This window comes from Anguilla anguilla, chromosome 7 (genome assembly GCF_013347855.1).
Source record: "Anguilla anguilla isolate fAngAng1 chromosome 7, fAngAng1.pri, whole genome shotgun sequence".
Taxonomy (NCBI): Eukaryota; Metazoa; Chordata; class Actinopteri; order Anguilliformes; family Anguillidae; genus Anguilla; species Anguilla anguilla.
This window is the reverse complement of record NC_049207.1, coordinates 19,136,938-19,160,323: the sequence shown is the minus strand read 5'-3', so window position 1 is coordinate 19,160,323 and position 23,386 is coordinate 19,136,938. Positions and strand designations below refer to the sequence as shown.

The window sequence follows — 23,386 nt, the reverse complement described above, 5'->3', positions numbered from 1 at the left end:
TTAGATAGCATTCTGGGTCTAGTTAGATTGACAAGGTGGGGTGGTTGTGGGAGGTTATGTGGGGACAGATGGTCCCCTGTGTTTATAGGCTGTGTCACAGACACCTGATGCTCACTGCAGCAGCAGGCTTAAGTGGTGCTATCGTAGCCTGAACCACATCCACAGACTCAGCTCTCTAGTCTAACTTAACTGGCTGCATGTACTTATTGACCCACTGGAGAAACTAGCGGAGGGTGGGGGGTGTTGGAAATGATATTGTGAGCCCGATATTTCTCACAATTTCCTCACTAATATACTTTTAAAAATGAATCATTTATGAATTGTTGACTTTCTGTGGTTGGGATTGCAACTGACTGAAGCTCACTAACTTTCTCCTGAACTTGGTATAAATTCAATATCATTTTGGCTTTCCAAAGTAATATACTCTTCTTGGAGAACGTAACGGTATAAGCGCAGTCCTCTCATAAAATGGTGAAATTGGCAATAGTAACGGTGAACCAAATAATATAAATTGCGCTCAGTAACATGTCTGAATTACTGCATTTCCATTTGCTCATCGATGCACCATGTACTCTGAAAATATTGATTCTGTAACAGTCACTTGGTTAAGCTGGGGGCTGTGGGTGGTTTTAAGACTACAGCACCATTGGCAGGTATTGTTTACATTGTTTATCATTCAAATTGTTTATTTTTAGTGTTGTATACATGTGCTCTGTCCTTGAAAGCTTGGAGATTGACCTTCACATTTAATATTTTCTCTGACACGCTTCCAGATTTTATCTGAGTGTGAAACAGTTGGCCTCACTGGAGCAATAGTCATCTGCTTATCACCCAGAAACATGGATCAGCTTTATGGCCTGAATGTCCTTTCCTGTGTAACTCAATCATGGTTCATAACTATTACGCGGCCCCTGAGCTCCATTTTGAACTAATTTGGAGAGGTATACTGTGTAAAATGCTCTCAATATACCCTTCGCTCATCTTGTTTAGGAGGATAATAGGAATCAAAGTATTCTATCAAAGAACGTAATATGAGCACCCCAGAGTCAGCATTGATTCCCAGGCAAGTAGTAAATCAGAGAAATAAAAGTATCCTACACACAGTAATTTATTTGCTGGAAGGCACAATTACGCTGTGCAGTGCAGCAAATAGACTGAACTTGGAAGGCTTAAGATGTGTGTGGGGTATTTTCTGTCAATGGAATGAAAAGTGTTGCATTGAAAATCCTGAGCTTGGTGCTAGCAGTGTATTTTAATTCAAAAGAACGGCAGGATTGCTCAGGCATCAACAGAAGCTATGCTGTCAGAGTAAGCGACTGTAAAAGCGAGCGTACGTCGGCTGGATGTTTGCATACTCGTTTCAGGTAACAAATTGGTCGGCACCGCTAGTATTGTATCTTGTGTCTGGGCGCAACGGGGTATTAATGCAGATTGTTCAGCAGCTGAGGGAGAGCAGCTGGGAACGAGGAGGTGAGTCACTGGCCATTTCTGTGGAAACCGCATCAACAAACCAGTAAACTCGCTGGAGGAGTCGGCCAGCTTGACCAGGGGTGTGTGTGTGTGTGTGTGTGGGTTTGGGTGGGTGGGGGGGGTGGGGGGGGCAGAGGCCATAGGAAATGCCGCCTTCCTGTTCACTGTGGCAAATTCTTCACCCCACAACTCTTTAACATGTACAGTAATAAAAATCAAATGTTCAATTAACATACAAATATGTCAATAATTCTGTGTAATTGTCCAACAAGATTGCAACTACAGGATTTAAATCAGTCATGTAAAAAAATAAAACACATAACAGGGAGACTCCTGCAACCTTCTTCTGTTAAAACCTTTTTTTCTTGGCTATAGTTTTTCTGTGCAGTATCTGAACACATAACATATTGTAGCAAATAAATAAGTTATGGAAATATAAATTACTGGAAATGTACATAATTTATTGGACATCTTTCGCAATGTACATTGCTTTCACCCATTCACACAACCAACAGTCCACTATGTTTACATAGCACTTCTGTATTTTTCTTCTTCTGTTCTTCTGTTATATCACCCTTCTGGTGCAGTTCTCCCATCGCAGTTCCATAATGCCCCCACCTCATTCCCAGCTTGCCCCTGGCCTGCCGGCTCAGGGTTCCTGGTCTGGTGTCCGTACAGAGCCACCGGAACGTTCCCCCATTCCAGAGGAGCGGGGCCCTGTTCCTGCCTCCTCAGAGTGCTGTAGCCGTCCATCTTCCTGCGATGTGCCCTTCCTTCAGTCCCTCGCAAACTTGCCGCTCACCCTCTCTCTACGTGCTGTACATACTGCAGCCCGGCCCTGTCTCGTCTCAGTCAGAGCAGTCAAACACTGCCCAAGCTTCCCACAGCTAGCATACTGCAAGAACCGCAATATGGCTGCTACTCCCATTGGGCATACAGATTACCTCTGTCTCCTATGGTTGGTGGTGTGGGAGATTTTTGGGTTAGAAAAAAAGGACTCCCACAGCTGAAAATGAATTTGAACCGTGCTGACCGGGTTAGCAGCAAACAAACCTTGGCAATATGCTCAGCCTTTTAATTAAATCAAGCTTTGTTTCGGTTTGGCTTTATGTAACACACTACTAATTATGTGACCCAGCAACATGTTCCCGTCAGCCGGTTATATAAGAAAAAATTGATCCACTGTTGCACTGATGGTGCGCAAATCCACCAGGTACCACTGTGGATGACCATTTCAAATGATTTCCTCCACAACTTAAAACTAACCCTGGCCTGGTGGCCAGACCATAATCTTTAGTATGACTTCATTATTGCATATATATGTTTTTTCACTGACAGGAGAAAACAATCAAACCAACTGACATTGTGCTTGAGGACAAAATTTCCATAGTTTTTAACATTCACCCAAACCAGGCTTCACAACACAGAGTGAGTGCATAGGTCAATTTATCAGTATTCCTTTCTGCTTAAAAGCACAGCAGGAAATTGTACATAAAAAATGAAAATAATGTAGCATATTGAAGGCACTTCCTTTTTCTGACAAGATTTCAGGCCTGATGTATTAAAAACAATTCATAGAAGATTAAATGAATTAGACTTTTGTGCAACTGGCATCATCATTATATTACTTTGTATCTTATTAAATTAATTTAGTTATTGTATTTCTTTTTCACGTTAAGCCATATGCTCCATCGTGAAGTGGAAAAAGGAACAATGATAAATTTGGCCCAGTTTGTCATAGCTTCAGCAAAGGTCTTAAGTATAACAGTCTTAGACAAGCCTGAGAAGTTGTTGTGCAAACCCACATGTTGTGTTATAGAATTTTCTCACAAAGCACCCCCTTAAAAAAGAAAACAAAGCTGTACATAGTGTTACATTGACACTTTAAATCCAAAGACAACTTAAAACAAAACAGGAGACAGGTATATGGACTGTCCTGCAGCTCCAATATCCTGGGTTTGTCTTAAATGTACTGTAGTGTAATCAAATTAGAAAAAAAACAGCAAACTGTGCAGACTCAGGAGTATATGGTTTGTTAGAGGTTCTGAAGAAAATCTACAAAAAGGACAACTTGTTGTAATGGAGTCCCATAAAAATCCATTTTATATGCTCCTATTGCCTCCTTTAGTCCAAATTAGCACTGTTGTGTAATGTAGCAAAATATGTTTTCCTTCACTAAAATGGGGATTTGTTTTGCTCTAATAATTATTGCTTGATAGCAGAGGGAGCTACTAACATGGTCACCTCCAAATTCCTGTAAATTAAATATCAATATGACAAGGAATGAGTCCAACGGTTTTAAAAAGCAGATTTCGCCGCAGCAATACAACTAATACCATTGTGGTCAAGCATACCCTATCATAGCATAAATTTGGGGCAATGTCTCTCAGACATTGACCAGATAAGCAGTTTATTTATGACATGGATCGGTGTGATAGCACAGCAGGCCAGTGAGGTTTGAACTTACTCTTCCGGGAGCACATTAAGAAGGTGTGAATCATGGCCGCTGGGAGGGCTGAATTAGCTCACGACAATATTTTAACAGCAGTCACATCATTCCACCGAAGGTTAGCTGGCTTGTAATCAGAGTCACCTCATCATTTCCAGTTGCCCTGGTTTGACTCTACTTCTTTATACTTTAAGTTCAAGTTCGCAACTAGACTTGACTCTTTCACCACTCAGCCCAAAGAAACGGCACCAAAAAGTTGTTTAACTCAGCGTGGCTTAAAACCGTCAAGGTCACAGACACATGCCCGGTCTGGCACTATCTTGCCCCATTACACAGGGGGGCAAAGGCCCAGCTGGGACCCATAGAGGAGGCTGTCCCCTAAATAGTCCCAGCTTCAGCTGGCTCCATAGGCCCAGGACTGCCCAGCCTCTGGACCACAGGCCTGGGGGAGCACCAGCTATACAGAGAAACAAAACTTGTGTTTCTCTGGGTTTGCCATCACAGTACCAAGTTATCGTCACAATAGCATGTATAAATATTGGCAACTATATACAGTACCACACTGTGTACTGTAAATAAACTCTGTGAGCATCACTATGTGAGTAAATAATTCTGTAGTGCCGTTTCGGGGAGGGGGGTGGGGGGATGAGCCTGTCACTGGACTTCACCCCGGGCACAGTGAGAAGGAGTAATCCTGGCAGGGTAACTGTCAGTGTAACTGGTAAGCCTAATGACAGCCAGCACCCACTTCTCCAAAATTCACTCTCAATATACTCCCAAGGTTTATTTTAAATCAGTGCATTACAATATACTTTCATCACCCTTTAACTGGATCAATGTAGTGAACATAACGGGATGGCAACAGAGGCACACACGCCTCATATCTATTTCACCTTTGTGTTTACTGTCCACAAATGTTGGGAGTCCAATGGCCAGGTCATATCAGGTTTTAAACATTAGGGTAATGCACTTATTATTTCTGCAATAGGAAAAAGTCATTTGATTGAAAAGCCGTTTAATTCCTATTTGAGTTGGACTCTTAATTTTCTCTTATATCTGAGAAAAATCCATGCAGATATTGTGCTTCTTGATTATGCTTGACCATAAATCATTTGGAAGCTGTTTGCTTGTGCATTTTACTTGGGAACTTTGCAGCTACACTATCGAATCTGGGTAAAAAGAGATCTGCTTAAATACTGCATTCAATGCAGATATTTACACAGAACAAATAACCAGCAGCTAGGATGCACAGCTTTAAAAATGCGTACTGCAGATTAAACACTAAGCAACAAAATGAAAACCTATGGATGTGGTAGGAGGGGTTTGGGGGGATGAAGTTCCAGGTGGTGTAGACGACCATGAGCCATGGGCTTCTGGCAGATGCAGAGATGCAAGAAAGGACCAATAAAAGCTCAGCATCAAAGGAATTGTGGGAAAAACCTTCAGAAGATGTCCCTGTATGGAACAGAGCACAAAGGACAATGAGGAACTAGGCAGGACAGGAAACAGAAAATAGCAGAGCTCATCACAATTCTTCAAATGAAATTGGGGAAATGATGCAGCTGCATCATTAATAGATGATATTGATCATACACATCAAATTGGCTCAAATTTCATTGGGGTTTTTCCATATAATTGGTTCTGGTGTACACCATCTCTATGAAGACTGCAATTAAATTAAATTGGCTATGTCTGGGGCTGACCTACTTTTTAAAATGAGAACTATCAGCTAATAACAACCAACAGTCAGTCAGTGGACAGATTACTGCAATTATACTGAGGAATGAGTGTAAACCATACCCCTCTTGAGACTAAAACATAACTCACAGTTGTTAGCATCTCCTAAGCTAGCTCCTTGACGATGCTACATAAAAGTCGCATCGTCAAGTATTTCTCTATTCATTAAAAATAAGAAAAAGCTCAGCTTCTGAGAAGGCTAGCTGAGGGTCTATGTGTTGGACCCAGGACATGATTTGTTTATGTAATAGCCGGATTCCTTCGCCGCTCGTCGCCTCCCTCTTTCCCCGTTTAAACGAGCTGGTCTATAAAAGGGTGACCTCGTGGCAGCCCAGTGCCACCGCTCCAGTCTTGATTTCTCCGAGCAGCTGTGCTCTTCCCTGCATCAGCACAACAAATACTTTGCATTGCGTGACCTTTTCCCTCCTGTCACTGCGCTGGAACTGCCACGCCCCCTTCGCCCACACAGGCAGCGCCCTGCGCTTCACAACAATGCCCCTGCAGCGCCCGTCCCTGCTCCGCCCGCACTGTTACAGCGCATCCATTTAGCGCATAGACCAGAAACCAGAAACAAACTGCGCCACTGCAGCGATGACCTGCTGTTTAGCTGGGCCGGTGAAATTACAAAATGGCTTCTGTAATAGGGGAAGGAGCTGGGCTTCTGTAATAGGGGAAGGAGCTGGGCACTTCATATGTTCCATGATCATTTAGCGGACAATGGCAAATTAAAGCTTAGAAAGCAAAATATAATGCAATAAAGTATTTTTGTTGCTTATGTGAAATGGCGAATCAAAGTGCATCCTCAGATAAATAATCAACCTCATGTTCATGCCTCCCTGCAGCGATTAGGACAGGGAATAATAATAAACACTTTTTTATTCACAAAGCACCAGCATATTCTTTAAAGTTTGGTTTGACTGAAAGTCACTACCCTAATATAACAATATCTCATTTAACCAATGAACTGTTTTTGTCCCCCTAATCTGAGCATGTCGAAGCCTGAAAATAGACTCATGCCATCAAAAATAACTGACAACCTTTAATGTGTGAAAAGGGAACTGTTTTCATGTTTGGTCTGGACCAAGGTCAACACCAGTTCCTCAAATAACAAAACCAGTGTCTACTGGTGTCAGGTTTCCCTGGGGAATAGTGAGCGGTCACTTAACACCATTGATGCCATTTAGTGGAGCATGACACAAATGGGGTGGTAAACATGCTGCATACCTCAGATAGCCTTCAACAAATCCGGTGCCTTTTTCAGTTGACATTGGAACCCCTCCAGATATGCAAAATGTACACTAATGCATAACTAGGACATTGCTGGTTAAATGAAATGTGACTGTGTTAAAGAACTTCATCTCAGGTTTGTGAGTTTTTGATACTCTGATACTCCTCACTTGATGCACTGTGCTATGAAACACATATGTAATTATATTAAATATGTGTTTAATCTGTACAAAATAAAGACAAGAGCTGAAATACTAGTGGAATATAAGCATATCATAAAATTATGACAAGACACAATGCGCATTTTTGGAAAATACTACAGGATCACTGATAATGAGAACATGCTGAAGTAAAGATTTAAACTCTGCTGCCAGTGTGCACAAGGCCCCTAGACACATCCTAGTGCTGAGACTCCACCCACAGTATTCAGCACCTTCTGCAACACAGCTATGTTCAGGTTATACACAATATTTACCATCATAAATAATACATTTGTTTGCAGGATGATTCATTTTCAAACCACTACAACTTATTGAACTCTTGTAACCTCTCATAACCTGTGGTAAAAGCATGTTTTTCAAATAAAACACTGTGACCTCAGTTGCAATCTTCAACTATAGCCCCATGATTAATTGTGAGCAAATAAATTCAATTTAATATATTTTAACTCCTATGCAAAGTAGCCTTTACGCAGTTTTACAAGTTCTGTTTCTGAAAATGCATTTCCAATAGGTTTCACCTAAATATGTACTAACTCAGAAGTTTAATCCTGTTTAACCATCTTACCCCTCTGACATGCCCATAGATTCACTTTTAACTGCAGTATATATTGTGACCTGAGATGATGCATTCATAGTTGATTTTCTATGAAAATAAGCAGACATACTGAAAATGAACTGCTTTTAAAGATTACATTGATCTGCGCTATATAATTGCCAATAGCATTTTAAGAACTGCTTCCACAACAGAGATCACGTGTATTGCAGTGCACAAACATAGTGACATATTCTTGAGATAAATATTTTAAAAGGCATGCATACAGCAGGACAGACGCACGACTCCACTTACCTATAATGACGCCTGCAGTTTACCTGTGCTCCACTACAAAACTCATAGTAGTTCCATCAAAGGAGGGAGGGGCAATGATCCGTGGACCTTGCTGTGATGTGATGCTGATAACGGGCTTCCCATCAGAGAAGCCCTTGGCCCCCCTGGTGGTAATGTGCTGGGTCATGGGGGGTGCCTGCGGGGACTTCCCTGTGGGGATGTAGTAGGGGCTCTCCATGTAGGTCACCTCCCCCTGTGCCCCCATCATGTGGGGGGCCTTGTCCCCGCTGTCTGCCTCTGAGTGCATGGACATCTGGGACTGCATTGTCCTGGCAGGCAGTACAGTCGGGGTGGGCAAAAAGCCAGGGTATATCATGTAAGTGGGGCCGTAGGCGCCAGGGCTCAACGCTAGCGGCGTGATGGGCATAGGCATTGGGGCCATGGGCTGCTGCGGCATTGGGACGTCCACGTATTGTCCAGTCTCTGGGTCAAAAAGCCTCTTAGTGGCCGGCTGGACAGGGGTGTCCACCAGGTAGTAGTTTCCCGTGGTGGGGTCCAGCAGCATCTTCCTTTGCATCTGCTGGAAGTCTACTGCTGGCTGCTGGGGAACGGGCGAGGAGAAGCAGATGACCTGCGGCTGTGCCCCTGGCATTGCCATCTGCAGGGGGTGATGATAGATGGTAGCGGTGGGACTGTCCGGAGACCTTGTCTCCATGACAATAGAGGACCTTTTCGGCGACTGCTTGCTTTCCTGCTGTCTCCTTGCATCCCCTTGACCGAGGTGAGAGGCCAAACCGGTTGTTTGAGGCTTGCCACTACTGGCTGTGAAAGTGTACACAGATGTCTGCTCTCGGTTGGAGGAGATACTGGGTTTGCCCTCCGTGGCATGGGCTTTGACGGGGATGGTGAGGTAATTCTCTGAGTCTGCAGAGGCACACACGCTGAAGGGTAGAAAAGGCTTCTCTGCCTCTGTGCCGTTAGGCCTCTCCCTGTCATCCAGCACCCGTTTAGGGTGGGATATCTTTAATGACACTGGGAGTTTGGGAGATTTTGGAGCAAAGCTTTTGGTGCTGAAAGGTACTTGTGAGGAGGCATACGTCTGGGAAGGTTTATAACTGGTGCTGCTGATAGTGGAAGACTTCTGGCTTTGAGTGAAAGTGGCTGCAGTTTTGTTGCTGAAAGTTCCGCTTTGAAGAGACTGTGATTTGGCCACATCCTTTTCCTCCTGGACACAGGGAATGTGGAGTATTTTTGCAGCTTTTTCCTCTTTTTTAGGTGATATTGCTGACACTGGGGCAGCTGTCAGTGGAGGTGGTGATTTGCCTGAGTTAGGATAAGAGTCTCTCCTCACAAGTCTCTCCAAGCTACCTGCTGCTAAACTGTTGGTTATATTCCCAAGTTCTTCCTCAAATTCATCTTGTCCTAAACTGCCGTGCTCCTCACTGGCAATAAGTGATAGCACGTGGCTGTCCGTAATTGGCCGAGGCTCAGTTTTGCGCTTCCATTCGTTCCTATCAAAAACATAAAGTTGCTCCATCGTTTTAACTGCAGCCTGTAGCTTCTCTAATGCAGCCTGGTTCGCCATGTTTGACTCAGGTTTCTTTTCACTGATGTCTTGCTTTCTTTTAGCCGCTTCAATTTTCACCCCAACAAACGCTTCAGATAGGTCAGCCTTTGATTGCTTTGCAGTGACTATAGAAGCTCTGCCTGATGGTCGGTGTATCGGTGTGGTTCCGTTTTTGGCGCCCTCTACAGGTGGTTGAGGAGATGACCTGTCAGCCCCTAGTATATCCTCAGCAAGTCCGTGTTGTGAAACCTCGATTAAATTTCCAGATTGCTTCACATTGCTATTTGTATTCACGGACTGACACTTTATAACTATAGGTGAAAGCGATGCGGGGTTTCGGTGAGGCCCTGTTTTGGAAGCCTTAAGTTCAGAATGAAGGTCAGCAATAGCAATAGCCTTGTTTTCGTTATTATCCAAAGAAACGAAATGATACGAACTTTTAACCAATTTTCTAACGTCTCTGACCTGGTGAATCGGCGTTTGTAGCTTGGACTTGTTTTCCCTTATATCTCTGACCATGAAGTGGGGCACTTTTTCCGAGGACTCTCCCTTTAATGGTGCAGCGAGCGCTTGACATTTAGAGTCATCAGCTGTCTTTATCAGGTTGGCTACATTGCAACCTATATTCGGAGTTAGAAGCTTAGCAATGTTGAACGGGTTGCTTTTGTTTTCTTTTACACTCCGCAAGCTGATTTTGATTTCAGGTGACTTCGATGTCACAACACTTCTAGTAGCATCCGCAAGGTAAAGAGTTTTATCAGAACGCAATTTCTCTACGCCTCCATTCCCATGATCCGTGGCTGCGCGAGTTGAATAATTAATATTCGGCAATGGCTTTCCAAGTTCACTCTCCTCAGACAGAACTTGGATACTCGGCACGAACAAATGTGTCATTTTTGTTAAGCTGTTGGCAACTTCGTTGTCAATGTCCATTTCCCCAAGCTTGTCGGCGAACATAGGCGGTTTCCCCACTGGAGTTTTATCGTTTTTATGTTCCTTTTGAAACTCTAGCTCACCGTCCCTCCAGGATCTGAATGCGCTATTTTGGCTACGAAGCAGCGTGCTTTTAGACGCTTCGAATGCTCCTTTTTTAGTATCGATTCCTGCTTCATTTGTTGACTCAAAATTCGTTTCTGGTACAAGAGTTAAAATGTCTTCTCTCGGACTTTCGTCCTTGTGACAACTCGAATTAGTGTCCACTATGTCCCCCAGTTCATCCAGGCAAACAATAGTTAGGTCAGAACCCGCCTCTGAGTATTTAGAGTTTTGCCTTTGTAACCCCTTTGACTCGCCCATTGTAACTCTCTCCTTTTGCGTGTCCTGCTCTTTGTATGAAAGACATGGAGACAGCACGGAGTAGGATTCACTGATTTCCCCTCGCTCCATTTTCCGCTCTTGTTCAAACTGCATTTTCTTGGAAATAACATTTTTAAGAAGGCTCGAGGCGAATATTGCTTTCTTGTGTGTGTCTTCCATGGTTTCCCCTGGATTACAGGGTTGCTTGCTGGCCTCATTCCCCGACTCGCTTGGCAAGATGTTGGTAACTTCATCTGTGGAACGTGATCCTGCAGCATTTTGTGCAAATTTTGCATGTCTATCGCTTCCAGGGCCCCCAGTTTTAACATTGCAGCGAAAATTTAACGTTTCCGTTAGAGTTATAACCCCACTCTGCCCTTGCCCAAATTTCCCCATGAGTTCTATCTTCTTAGTTGAAGATGATGCGTTTTTGGCATCTGACAAGTTGCCATTCAGTGCAAAGATCTGAGTCTGGGGCGCTTTTATATTGGCTAAAGTCAACCCCTTAATCCCTTTGCCCTCTGCATTCTTGGCGATTTCAAAAGTTGATGTTGCACTTTTATGGGAGACTAGATTTTTATCTCTTCCCTGTGTCATGTTTCCATATTTAAGGTCAACAAACGTGGACCACCTGTTGATCCCCAGCCCGTGCTCTGATGCAGAAGACTCGCTGGAGGTACTGAAATTGATGGCGTCAAAGTACGGGTAGGCTAAACTTCTGAACGCTCTGGCAGTTAAATTACGAACTTCCTTATCAGCATCGTCCAATTCACTTACAGCGCTGGACGCACCACTGGAATACTCGTTAACATCTTTCCCCTTTAACTTACTGCCAAAGTGCAGGCGGCAGGGGGCTGCGATAAAACATTTCGCACTATCACAGATTTTCTCTGCTTTTGCGTCTCTAAAAACATAGCGACTCATGTCTCCCTCGTGCTTGGCATGATAACGAATGTTTTCCTTTTCTTGTATGTTGCTAGGCTCATTTATAGCTCTGGAAGTAGTTTTGATTGACAGGTGAATCTGTCCTGCTGAATTCCCTCTGCCTTTCTGGTTCTTTGACAGACCTTCATCTGAGCTGGCGCATTTGTCCGAGTCACAGAGATCGTTTTCATGCTTATTGCTGACTGCTACTCTGGAAGTAGCGCGCCGGTTTGTATTATTAGATTTAACCTGATTGCTTTTCACTCTCGCTAAATGTCTGTCTTCTGGTACCTGTCTTCCTTCTATCGCTTCATCGCTGTCAAAAGAAGGATAATCGGCAAAAGAGTAGACCAGGTTATCGTCTTCCAAGTCCCAGCAGGATCCCAACCCAATGTCATAATCGGCATCGTGATCCTGTTCTGACAGCTGAATTTCGTGGGTTGTAATATAATGGGACTCGTCCTCCATGGTACTGGGCATGCAATGATTTGATAATTTCACGCTTGCGTCGGCCTCTGTTTCTTTCCTACTCAGGTACATATCAGAATATTCCAGTTCTTCGCTGTCAGAGGAAGTATTGTTTGATATGAAGTTGCTGGGCGCAATTCCTGTTTGGGGTCCTGTGTCGATATCCCGCTTGTGCATTTGGGATTTGGTACGGTCTCTGGAATCATCATTGTTTTTAGGGAACTCAGACGAAGAAGCGATTTCAGAAGAGCCAGAGAGATCGCCCGCGGAACACTTCTGTACTCTGGCATTACCTGAGCACTTTTTATTAATGGATTTGCAGTCCATGATAGGGAGATTACCGAAATTACTATCCCGTTCACGGTCGCCTGGGTTTCCGTCTCCCGAATCTGAAGTGGTGTCACTATTGCATTTAAATATTGCCAGTTGGCTCCCTTCGCCGGTGAATGTAACTTTTACAGTTTTTGTGCCCTCCGCTTTCTGGTCGAGTGAATTATTCATATCCACATAGTTAGATTCGTCTTGTGTCCCGGAGTTGCAAGTATCCTTGTCGGGTATCGGTTTTCTGCACGGATCGGTACATCCTTGGGAAGTTAGAGGCTTATGAAGTGCTTCCATTGTCGCTTTCCTACAGTTAGACTTATTGTTAGTGATATTATTTGTAACCCGGAAAAGAGAGAGAGCGAGAGAGAGAGCGGGATAGAGAGAGACAGAGAGAGAGAGAGAGAGAGAGAGAGAGAGAGAGAGAGATATCCAGGAATCCCGACTTCGCTCCCTTGTGTCCAATGGTCCAAGCAGAGTCTAGTGAAGTTTTCCCTGTGTTCTGCAGCTCTTGTGGACAAACGTTTGTGTAGCGCACGAGTCTGTCGTTTCTGATGCCGTTGGCAACAGTAGCGGAATCGGTCTCCCAGCTCCCTGCCTTTGAGACGCGAAAGCAAAGCATATGGACATTCTCACTATTGCTGGACTGGACAGCACGTCATCTACCCTATCTGGCACATTTAAAATGAAACCATGGCCGTCTGGACTAATCATATCATGGCGTCTAATGGGATATCGTAATTGAAAACGTTTATCATAGGCCTAATGACAGCAACAGTTGGGGCATATCGATATTCAGAATAAAATCTGTTATGGTTATACATGCAAGTGTGAATATTCGGACAAACAATGTTTGTATGAATAGACTATTTTATCCGTATAAAAATCCAACAAAATCTTTATCGTTGGATTTGCTTCCTAGACGTTACAGGATAGGTTGCCAAATGAGCAAGTAAACCCAGGGACATTCAAAAAGCTTTTATTCCCAAGTTTGCTGTATTTAAATATACGAAAGTGACAATCATTTTTTTCAGAATATTAAGTTCTTTATCATTTACGTATTTATTGGTTAAAAAACATTGTGGCAATCGTTTCAGCACCCAGCTCCGTTGGACAGCACCCACGTGAATCTAGAAACAAAAATGTGGTCGATTTTACTTTTGATTGTTCTCTTAGTTCTTTATGTAGCCTATTGTTTTATGGCTGTAGCGCTGCTCTAGGTGGCGTATTAGCAGGTGTTTAAATAGACTAAATAAACTAACATAACGTACTCTTGAACAGTCTTTGTATTGTTCTGAAACCATACAAATCATATTAACCAAGAAAGCACTGCAGGCCTACTTCGTATACAAGCTACAAAAACCTTGCCTTTTCAGATCACTGCCATCCATATATGATGTTATACATAGGTGTTGAAAAGATATCAATGTTAATTAAATGTGGAAATGAACTGTCATTAATTCACGTTACCATTTAAGTACTAACTATGTAATCCTTCTGGTAGGAGTCTGAAAGATATCTGGTGATTCTGGAATATTGGAATATTCTATTATGAAATAAGTACCCTTCAAGAAACTGTTCAAGATTTTTTTATATTTATAAAATATGTATTTCAGATCAAATACCAAATCAAATGAGTAGCAGCCCATTGGTCACCTTTGTTGGAATAAGGTTCTTCCAGAGTACAAATAAGAATAAGAGACACGTTCATACAAGTTGTATGAAAATCAGCTAATGGCCTCTTTGCTTTGAAAGTGTAAGCTTAGCAGAAGGAAATGTATAGCATAGGATAGGAGGGATATGGTGAACTGTGCATATTCTGGATGTATATTACTGTCAGTTAAATAGACAAGTCCTTCCACTGTATGAAGTGCAGCATACTGTAATTCTGACATTAACCTTCAGGCCTATTCATGTAATATGACTGACATAAACTTAGTCAGTGATATAATTAAACAGTCAAACCTGCATAAAACTGCTGCTTTACATAGCTCTAGCAATGGGTTAATTATTTATTTATTTATTTATTTATTTACTTTTTTATGTATTATGTACTAGACCCCACTGTTCCTGTTAAATAATCAGTTTCTCAAATGTGGCCTAGACAGTCCAGCAGATCCAAGTTTAATTGTAGTTCTCAGTTGAACTTCCCTCCATGGTAGCATGGATGCATGAGTACTTACCTTTTACTTGCTTAATTCAGTTGATGCACTCGCAGGCACGAGGAATATACTACACTATCCTTTCCCCAGCAGCTTACACGTGTTTGCTCACAATTAGCATGAGACTGCAAATCCATTTTGTTTACTATTTATTTATTTATTTTTGTCTATTGGGGATTTTGTCTTTAAATTATCGCTTTGTATGACATAGCGACATAGGGGCGACATAGCTCAGGAGGTAAGAACGGTTGTCTGGCAGTCGGAGGGTTGCCAGGTTGATCCCCGCCTTGGCATGTGTCCCTGTGCAAGACGCCTAACCCCTAATTGCTCCCAACAAGCTGATTGGTACCTTGCATGGCAGCCTTTCACCATTGGTGTGTGTGTGAATGGGTGAATGAGAGGCATCAATTGTAAATAGCTATATAAATGTAGTCCATTTACCATTTGGATGAAGAAAAGCTTGGATCAGTACTTACTCAGCTTTTTAAGTTTTCTTCGGTCACTTATCGATACATACAGTAGCACAGAACACGCTGAGCATTTACAAAAGACCTTCTTAAAGTCGTCTAGGTGTGAATATAATTTTGAATTACCAGAGCGTCGACTCGAAATGTTTATGATTGTATTGCTGTATGAAATGGAAATATTGTCCTTCTCCAAGGAAGTAAATTCTTAATTCCATACCCTGTGTGTCATGAATTCTTTTTAAACCTGCCATTCACATGTAGCCTAACTGGGAGGGGGGGTTGGGGTGGTCAGGGGCGGTTTTAGTGATTTGGAGGCCCCAGGCAAAGACCAATGTGAGGCCCTTCTCCATTTTGCTTAACACAATCATAGCTAGTGAACAAAAACTATTTGGAGGCAGCTCTTTTCAGTTGACAAAGCCACTGAACTAAAGGACAGACCCAAATGAGAATTCTAACTGAAGAACTTCAAATGACCTTCAGTCAGTTAGAAGAACACAATATGACAAAAAAAAGATTATAAGTATATAATCTTTAATTATTTCAAGACAAACGTATAGTACATGCTTTTTGATAAAGCATTTGAACATCCGCTATTCTCTAGGGGTAAAAGTCCCGGTCCGAGCGGGTGTCTGGTTTGTGGTGGGTTGCTGCTGTCTGTCGGTGTCGCCTCTGGCACTTTCCTCCCACACTGTAGCTGGTTCACCGCAACCAGCAGAGCCAGTAACGCTAGAAGTTGTACTAGGTGCGGTGGGTGCACAACAGGCTGAGGCAGCAGTAAAGCTGCTAACGTTAGCTAGCTCAGCTTCTTCAACTAACGTTATACCTGTTATAACGTCAGCTAGAGTGAGAGCACCTATTGTCAAACAACTTCGTTCGACAGACAGGAAAACGTAAACTGATTTGCAACTACATATGAAAAAATAGGCGAAATATCGGTAACAACCTGCACCTAGTTATGTAAGAAAAATGTCCTCGTTATCCTCCAGTGGTTATTTTTTAAAGTACTTTCGCGATTTTTTATGTGCCGGCAAATAACTCAGAGTGGTCCAGCTCTAGCTTTTGGTTGCTAAGGGGACGTGTATCGACCACCCCTAAATGAATGGAACTTAAATTTGCTAGAATACTGTATAAGTGTCCTGTCTTGCGTATTTGAGGTTAATATGAGAAAGGGTGGTCGCTATCAGCATGTCTAGGAATCCGTACATATTCACTGTTGTAACTCAAATCGCAGGACGCAAAATAGCGGTTAGGAAAGCAGTTTGAAATTATGAAGCGACGTCTGCGCCATTGGATTTAATGGGTCGCGATGGGATAATTCCGAGCGTGTTGCTTGTCTTAATGTTATAATAAATAAGGCTGTATTAATATAACTAAATGTATATGTATTAAGTTGGTTTTTTACATTTAGACAATTTATCATGTGTATTTTCACAGGACTTACATTTAAATAGGTAACAATGTCCAGTTCTCTCTAATAAATACGAAGTAAATACACTAACGGTTAGGGTGGTCGATAATCTACTTGTTGCTCCGTCGTGGAGTCTCTGGCTGTTTTATTAAAGAATTTCGTCAGTTTAGGCAAACTTTCCTTAAACTGGGCATCTTCCTTCCTCCTCTTTCTCTTCTCAAATCCACTTTGAAAACGATTCATGGTAACAAAGATAGTGACTCTCTGCCTCTGATGGCAACTCGAGTTTCTACGTCATTGATTAGGCGCAAATGCAGGAAGGTCATGGTGGAATAGTCCATTAAATGTGAAATGTGGGTGATAATAAATATTGGCAAATATAGATATTTAATTGGATTGGCCCACATTTACATGTAGATATATTTATTTTTATCTATTACAGATTATCATTCGTTTGGAGTGACAAGAAAGGAAAAATGTTTTATAAATTAAAAAATAAAAATAAAAAAATTTAAAAAAGGAAACACAAATTCACGAGGACCCTTTGGCGGACGAGGCCCCAAGCAATTGCCTACCTATGTCCTATGGTAAAACCGCCTATGGGGGTGATATAAGTGATGGTGTTGTTAACTTAGCTGCAACTCCTTTTTCCCTACTTTTTCAACCATTTGGTATTCCCTAATTTATTTGTAGGATGGCCTAATCACTGCAACGTCCTTTGTCGATTCAAGATCACATAGACTAGACCATGTATTCTCCAAGTCACATGGTGCAAGCTCCTCTGGTGCAGCAGGTGAGGTTAGAAGTCATTGCATCGGTGGAGTAGGCCTCCCCTTCACGCACATCAGAGGGCAGGCAGAGGACTGTGTAACGGGGGCCGGTCTGCGGCAAGCTTTGAACCAAGGCCACTCCGCACAAGAAATATGAGTAGCCTGCCGAGCTAAAGACAAATGCTCCCCAGCTAAGGGAACTAATCAAACTCTTATTGCTTCTCCTGGGAGGACGACACACTCCGTAGCAGACATTCACGTCTTTAAATCACATCTCTGAACTTTTTAACTGTTGCTCAAGGAGACGGGGGGGGGGGGGGGGGGGGGGGGGGGTTTAGTCGGAAACTGCCACAGTCAGCACTGACACCCTCAGGCTAAGATTCTGGGCTATGGGGAGCATCATTGTAACAGGAGCTAGTACATTTAGTCAGACACACTATCCAGTTGGTGTAAACATCACTACATTCATCCAGAAATTCTATGCTTGTGTCTCACAGTAGCATGTAATGAAACATGGTGTCATTGCAAATGGTACCCAACCAAATGGATGACAATGAGAAGTCCCGGAGTCAGAAAGTAAAAGTCCTGTTGTGTGTTTCTGCCACCCATGAACTCAGCCAGCGGATTGCAGTAATTATTTCTACCCCCTGTCTGTGCTAATTAGAGAATTGTGCTAATTAGCAAATCCAGGTGATTGTAACAAAATACTGGGGAGGACTTTTACTTTCTGAACCTGGATTTTCCACCTGTGAAGACAATGCATCTCATGCACCACATTTGAACTGAGGCTCCAAACTACAGAGAAAGAAAATGTGCCTTATTGGTTTCCACGGGGACCTGTATTATCAGTTTTCTGTTTGATGCTCCCAACGGACTGCACCACAAAGTGTTTTTGCCAAGTCAAAGTCAGGACCTGATGTAGACGTACTTCAAACACACACACACACACACACACACACACACACAAATTATAAATGTAATATAGTGTACCTAAGGTCTTTACGTTCATGTGCAATGTGTGTGTGTATTATATAGACAGGCACAACTGGGACAGAGGTAGGATGACCTCACTGTCAATGATGTATCTCACCTCTCAGTAACAATCTTTTATCACCATTTCATTAAGATGGTTTCCCTGGAACATGCAAAGGGCAGGCTTGTTGTTTCACCAGGATACAAAGACACAACACGGATAGCCTGGTAGTGCTGGGGTATCGGATGGAAGCCCACGGCTCAGAGCGTGTGAGTGAAGTCATATGGGAAAGCCTCTGTCTGTCATTTTGATGACATATTACATCTGACTGATGACCGTAAGCCTTGCTTCAAGGCTTTGGATAAATTTAGAGCATGAGACTTGGCCATACATAGAGCCAAAGTAACACTTCTGGAAGCATGGATTCAACCCCTCAGTTTATCAGTATTTTCTTTTTTAATATGCTTTTTTGCACTGCATTTTCACTTCAGTTACAATATAGGCTTTTTTGGCCTACAATATAGGCTTACACCCACAACTTTGCAATTTTTGCAGTTTATATGATCACACAGAAGCACACACATTCTGAACTTATCTGATCATACTGGTCTTTTTGTGTGCTGTGATTAAAGTGAATGCGAAAGTGCATTTTTTTCTAATGCTTAAATTTAACTTCTTTTGCATTGTCTAACAAGACATGAAAGGGAGCACTTTATGCTGCACAGTTAAGATAAAGCTTTTGAATGATTTGTAAATGAATTACTCAGGTAATTGGCGAGCTTGCTAAGAAAGTAAAATAAATGACAGCAGTTTGATGCCAGTGAATGTTCTATTTGTAATACTCCTGCTCACCCACCCTTCATTTGTAAGCATTTCTGGCAGGCCCAAGACTATGCAGTAAAATGTTCATTGTAAAATCTACTCTGATGAGATTTTAATCAGATACAGTAATGTACATAGAGTTCAATCTGATACAGTAAATTTCATACATCTTGGACTCATATTAATCATGTTAGAATAAAAGTAGCACTGACTGTTCAGAGGCTGCAAAAAATGATCAAACCAAATTTTAAAGTTCACACTGGGTTTGCACACAAGACTGGAGCAGAGATGGTGAGGAGGAAAAAACAGTCAGTCTCACTGTGATCTCAATCCACTGTCACACACTTTCAGCCACCAAGACTCAGGCAGGCGATGACAATGAAGAGGACCTTTGGCAAAATCCCAAATTTTGTTGCATTTATGTAATAATTGTTCTCACCCCAAGGGTGAGCTCCTGTAGCAGTGTAAGAGGCTTGTTAAATGGGCGTGGTATCGCATGGCACACAAGGCTGGTAGACCAATTAGACACATTCATAAGTGGCTTTATTTAGACTGAAAACCCCAGTACATGAGTAGCGATCCATACTTTACAAATTGCCTACATGAGAGAGAGGGAGGTAGAGGGAGAGAGAGAAAGAGAGAAGGAGAGAGAGAGAGAAAGAGAGTGAGTTTTGACTGCTCAATGTTATCACCATTCTGCTCTCAACAGCTGCAGATTCCTATTCAACAGTGGCATCCACTGCCAGGACTTACAGGCCCAGAGGCCCCTGGCTGGCCATTCAGGACCAGTTCTGCTGGGTAGAGTGAGTCTGCCAGCACCACTGAAACGCTGGTTGGATGTTTGTGTAACTCGTTTGACCTCAGGATGTATGTCAGCTCTGGGCACAGTTCCCGGACGTCTCTGTGGAGTTTGCACACTCTTCCCATTCATACATCGGTTCCAGGTAGTCCACTTTTCCCCAGTGTCCCAAGAAGCAAAGGGACAATTTGCATCCACCTGGAAAACACAGCATTTATGGTCATGCCCACTCATGTGCTTCCACCAATCAGCTGTAAAGGGGAGGCTTAGAGGATCATTTAGAATAACTTCCATATTGTCATTTACCCCTTTATGTATACCATCTCAGCCACTTGACTGTCTTTTACTACTTTGAGTCATGGTGGCACTCCCCTGCAGTGCACTCAAAAAACACTCAAAAATGGTCATAACTGGCCATTTGGTTGGTCAGCAGGAAGTAGTTAAGGAAAATCTCTTCTGACTCCTTTGACTGTGCTCAATTAAGCAATCCAATCTGGGTAGGTACGATAAGTCACTTTTATTTTCATTATGGTAGAAATGACAGAGTGGGGTGATGAAGGGTAATGGAGATCTGCAGGTATATAGAGGCAGTGGGCTGTGTGGAGGCATCTGGCTGGTGATTAGGGCAGCGTGCTGCTCCCTAGCAGTGCGGTAACTGGAGAAGACCCAGCCCACAGGGCAGATAGGACGTGGGCGGAGTCCTAGAAAGCAGCTGATGCCAAGCTTCAGTGCCACCTCTTTCTATTGGACGAGAAAGCAGGAGGAAGGAGCCACACATTCTTTCTCCTGCACTTCTGTTTTGCTGTGTTGCACCTCACCATCCTTTCTACTTGCATTGTTTTGTCATCTTCCATGCAGAACTGTTCAAGGCCATGTTTTAATTGCCTGCACAAACAGGATAAATTTAGGTAGCTATTTAAAAAATGAACCTGTCTGCATAAGTATGGTGATATCAGTTACTTTCAAGAGCTACATTAAAACAGCAGGTGTTAAATCATAGCCACCATTAATCAGAAGTGACTGGGAGTGCATAGACTTAGCCAGGAAAAGACGACATTTCACACATATAGACTCTCTCTCTCTCTTAAACACACATGCTGTACACAACACAGGTACATTATGTTTTCTGTGATATTGTTATATGAACATGCTTCATCATGCCACTTCCCAGGTGATATGACCTGTTTTATCCGGCCATTTTGCTGCTGGTTATTTACCAGATTATCCTGAAAATGTGGTTCTGCTCATTAAAAATGAATTATTCCTTCAACATGTTTGGTCATACTGTGTAGTGCAGTTCACCCAAATGTAGCAACATGAAGAATTGCTTTTTTTGGACACTATGACCATGTCCCTTTGTTTCCTGCACTGTTTTCACCTTCAATAATTAGTGTCCTCAGAAGTTCCCGAAAAAAATCACTTTCCACACGAGGGCTAAACCTCAATTGTATGTATGCTGTTACCATGATAAAATGTAATTCTTCAGTATAATATACCTCAACAAATAGTTTTGCTGATCTTGGCGCAGTAGTGCTTTTAAGCACCTAGACAACTCTGTTGGAAAACTTTTAGGCAGAAAGATGAGAAAGTGTCACGCAGGGAGCTTAAAATCATTTTCGGTGGGGCATGGACCGCCGGGCGCGGGCAGTTCCTCAGTGTCCGGCGTGGAGAGTGAGAGCGCTCCGAAAGCTCCTGATCAGAGTCGTCGCTCCGCTGATGTACGGCCCCCCGCCCCTGGCGGGGGCCCCCCGGCTCCCGGGACGCCGGAGCCATATACTGTGGCGGGGCGGCGGCGGGCCTGACACCCGCGCCGGCACCTGGCGGGGCACCCCGCGAGAGGACCCGAGATGCATGAGCGCTCTGCCATCTGCTGCGGGGCATTCGTCAGCGGCCCCGGGGCCGTGCCAGGCCAGGGGCTTTCCCAGGGGCTGTCAGGCTGGAAAGGTTACTCCGCCCGCTCACTTTCAAAAGCGCCGACCGCATGTACTGCAGGTCAGGGGGCGGCAAAATCGCGAATAACGGTTTATGTTCCACCCTGTATTACTCTGCATTTTTGACATGGCGAGAATTTGTTGGGGCCTTTACATTTTGTGCATGGTTTTGTGGTTTCCTGCACTAAATAATATTGCCTTTTAGCGTGGTCTAACCCAGCGTTTCCCGACCTTTTTCCTTCTGCGGAACACTTTCCAAATTTACAGAATCTCATGGCACACCACTCTCAAAAGCATAAAAAATAAACACCCTGCAGCCCCCCTCCTCACACGCACGCACGTAGGCCTAAACGTTCTTTTGGGGTTTTAATTAAGCAATATGCATTTTAATGACATTTATTTTGGCTTTTGTGAATGGGATTTGTTCATTTGAGTTTTTTTTAATTAATTTGAACATTAAAAATTTTTTAAAGGATTTTTCACATGGCACACCTGACCTCGCCTGACGGCACACCAGAGTGCACACCAGTTGGGAAATGCTGCTCTAACCTGCACAAACCAACCTGCAGAGAGTTTGGTTTATATACTGTTTGATCCTGAATGCTTCTTGTCACCCTGTAATAAACATAGTATTTTCTCATTTATGAACTTAAAGCCATTTTATGGCCTGCTATGATGATGCTGTGGACCTACAGTATGGCATGACAAGTAAAACTTGGCAATATGTTGCCATGTGAACCATGCAGCGCTGGAACAGTTTAAAATGAGAATTGAATAGCAGCTGAGTTAAAATTTCAAATTCCATGGATTGGTGGCAGCTCAAGTTCACATTGCTGAGACTGGGGAGTGCAGCAGTAGTGCCTCAAAACATCATTTAACAGCATGCTATGGCATACAAATGTGCATCATAAAATATACCATAGCATCGTTCGCACAGCTAGTACAGATAACAGAGTATCTTAAACTGAACGGATGAATAAGTGAGTGCCCTGGTGCATCCTGCACTGTGCTTGCTTACCTAGAGCTTGAATATTACAGAAGCTCCAATGTTGCATATTGAATATTGCTATGAGGGATTGTCCAGCTATGCTTGTTACAGTGCAGTCCGTTAAAATGTGGACACCGGTGAATTTTTGTTTTTTTGGCTCTGTACTCCAGCACATTGGATTTGAAATGAAACTATGAATATGAAGTTAATGTGAATTTTGAATTTGAGGGTATTTATTTCCATATCAGGTGATCCATGTTGGAATTATAGCCTTTTTATACATAACTGCAAGGTGAAGCACCGTCTAATGAATTTTTGGGTATTTGGTTAGATCTGAGCACATAAGATGTTTTTGTACACCTCTGTACACTTGCTGCTGCCATCAGAAATCACATAACACCACCAGCAGCATGTATCTCAGATGAAGGTTGCTTTGGATCATGATCGGTTCCTTTCTTTCTCCACACTTTCTTCTTTTTTGTACAATCACTTTTGTACAGGTTTATACTCACTTGGCCATTTTTACCAGTGGTTTGCATCTTGTGCTGAACCCTCTGAGT

At 42.9% G+C, this 23,386-nt stretch overlaps 1 protein-coding gene across 2 annotated transcripts; it reads right to left on the bottom strand.

Moving 5' to 3' along the window:
* Positions 1-3,225: 3,225 nt before the first annotated feature.
* Positions 3,226-13,117, bottom strand: c7h4orf54 (chromosome 7 C4orf54 homolog). Of its 2 annotated transcripts, XR_004766036.1 has the most exons (3): positions 7,952-13,117; positions 4,355-5,374; positions 3,226-4,317 (listed from the first exon to the last, which is right to left on the bottom strand). XR_004766036.1 is itself a non-coding variant. In XM_035424988.1 (2 exons), exon 1 carries the CDS (start codon positions 12,801-12,803, stop codon positions 7,971-7,973), a length of 4,833 nt encoding a protein of 1,610 aa, XP_035280879.1. In that variant the 5' UTR covers positions 12,804-13,117; the 3' UTR covers positions 3,226-5,374; positions 7,952-7,970. The 2 variants fall into 2 exon arrangements, 1 of the variants encoding a protein (XP_035280879.1); XM_035424988.1 differs by having other exon boundaries at positions 3,226-5,374.
* Positions 13,118-23,386: the final 10,269 nt, after the last annotated feature.

Bases quoted from the DNA above. Each gene is read 5' to 3' on its own strand.
- c7h4orf54 (XM_035424988.1), bottom strand. From the start codon at position 12,803: ATGGAAGCACTTCATAAGCCTCTAACTTCCCAAGGATGTACCGATCCG.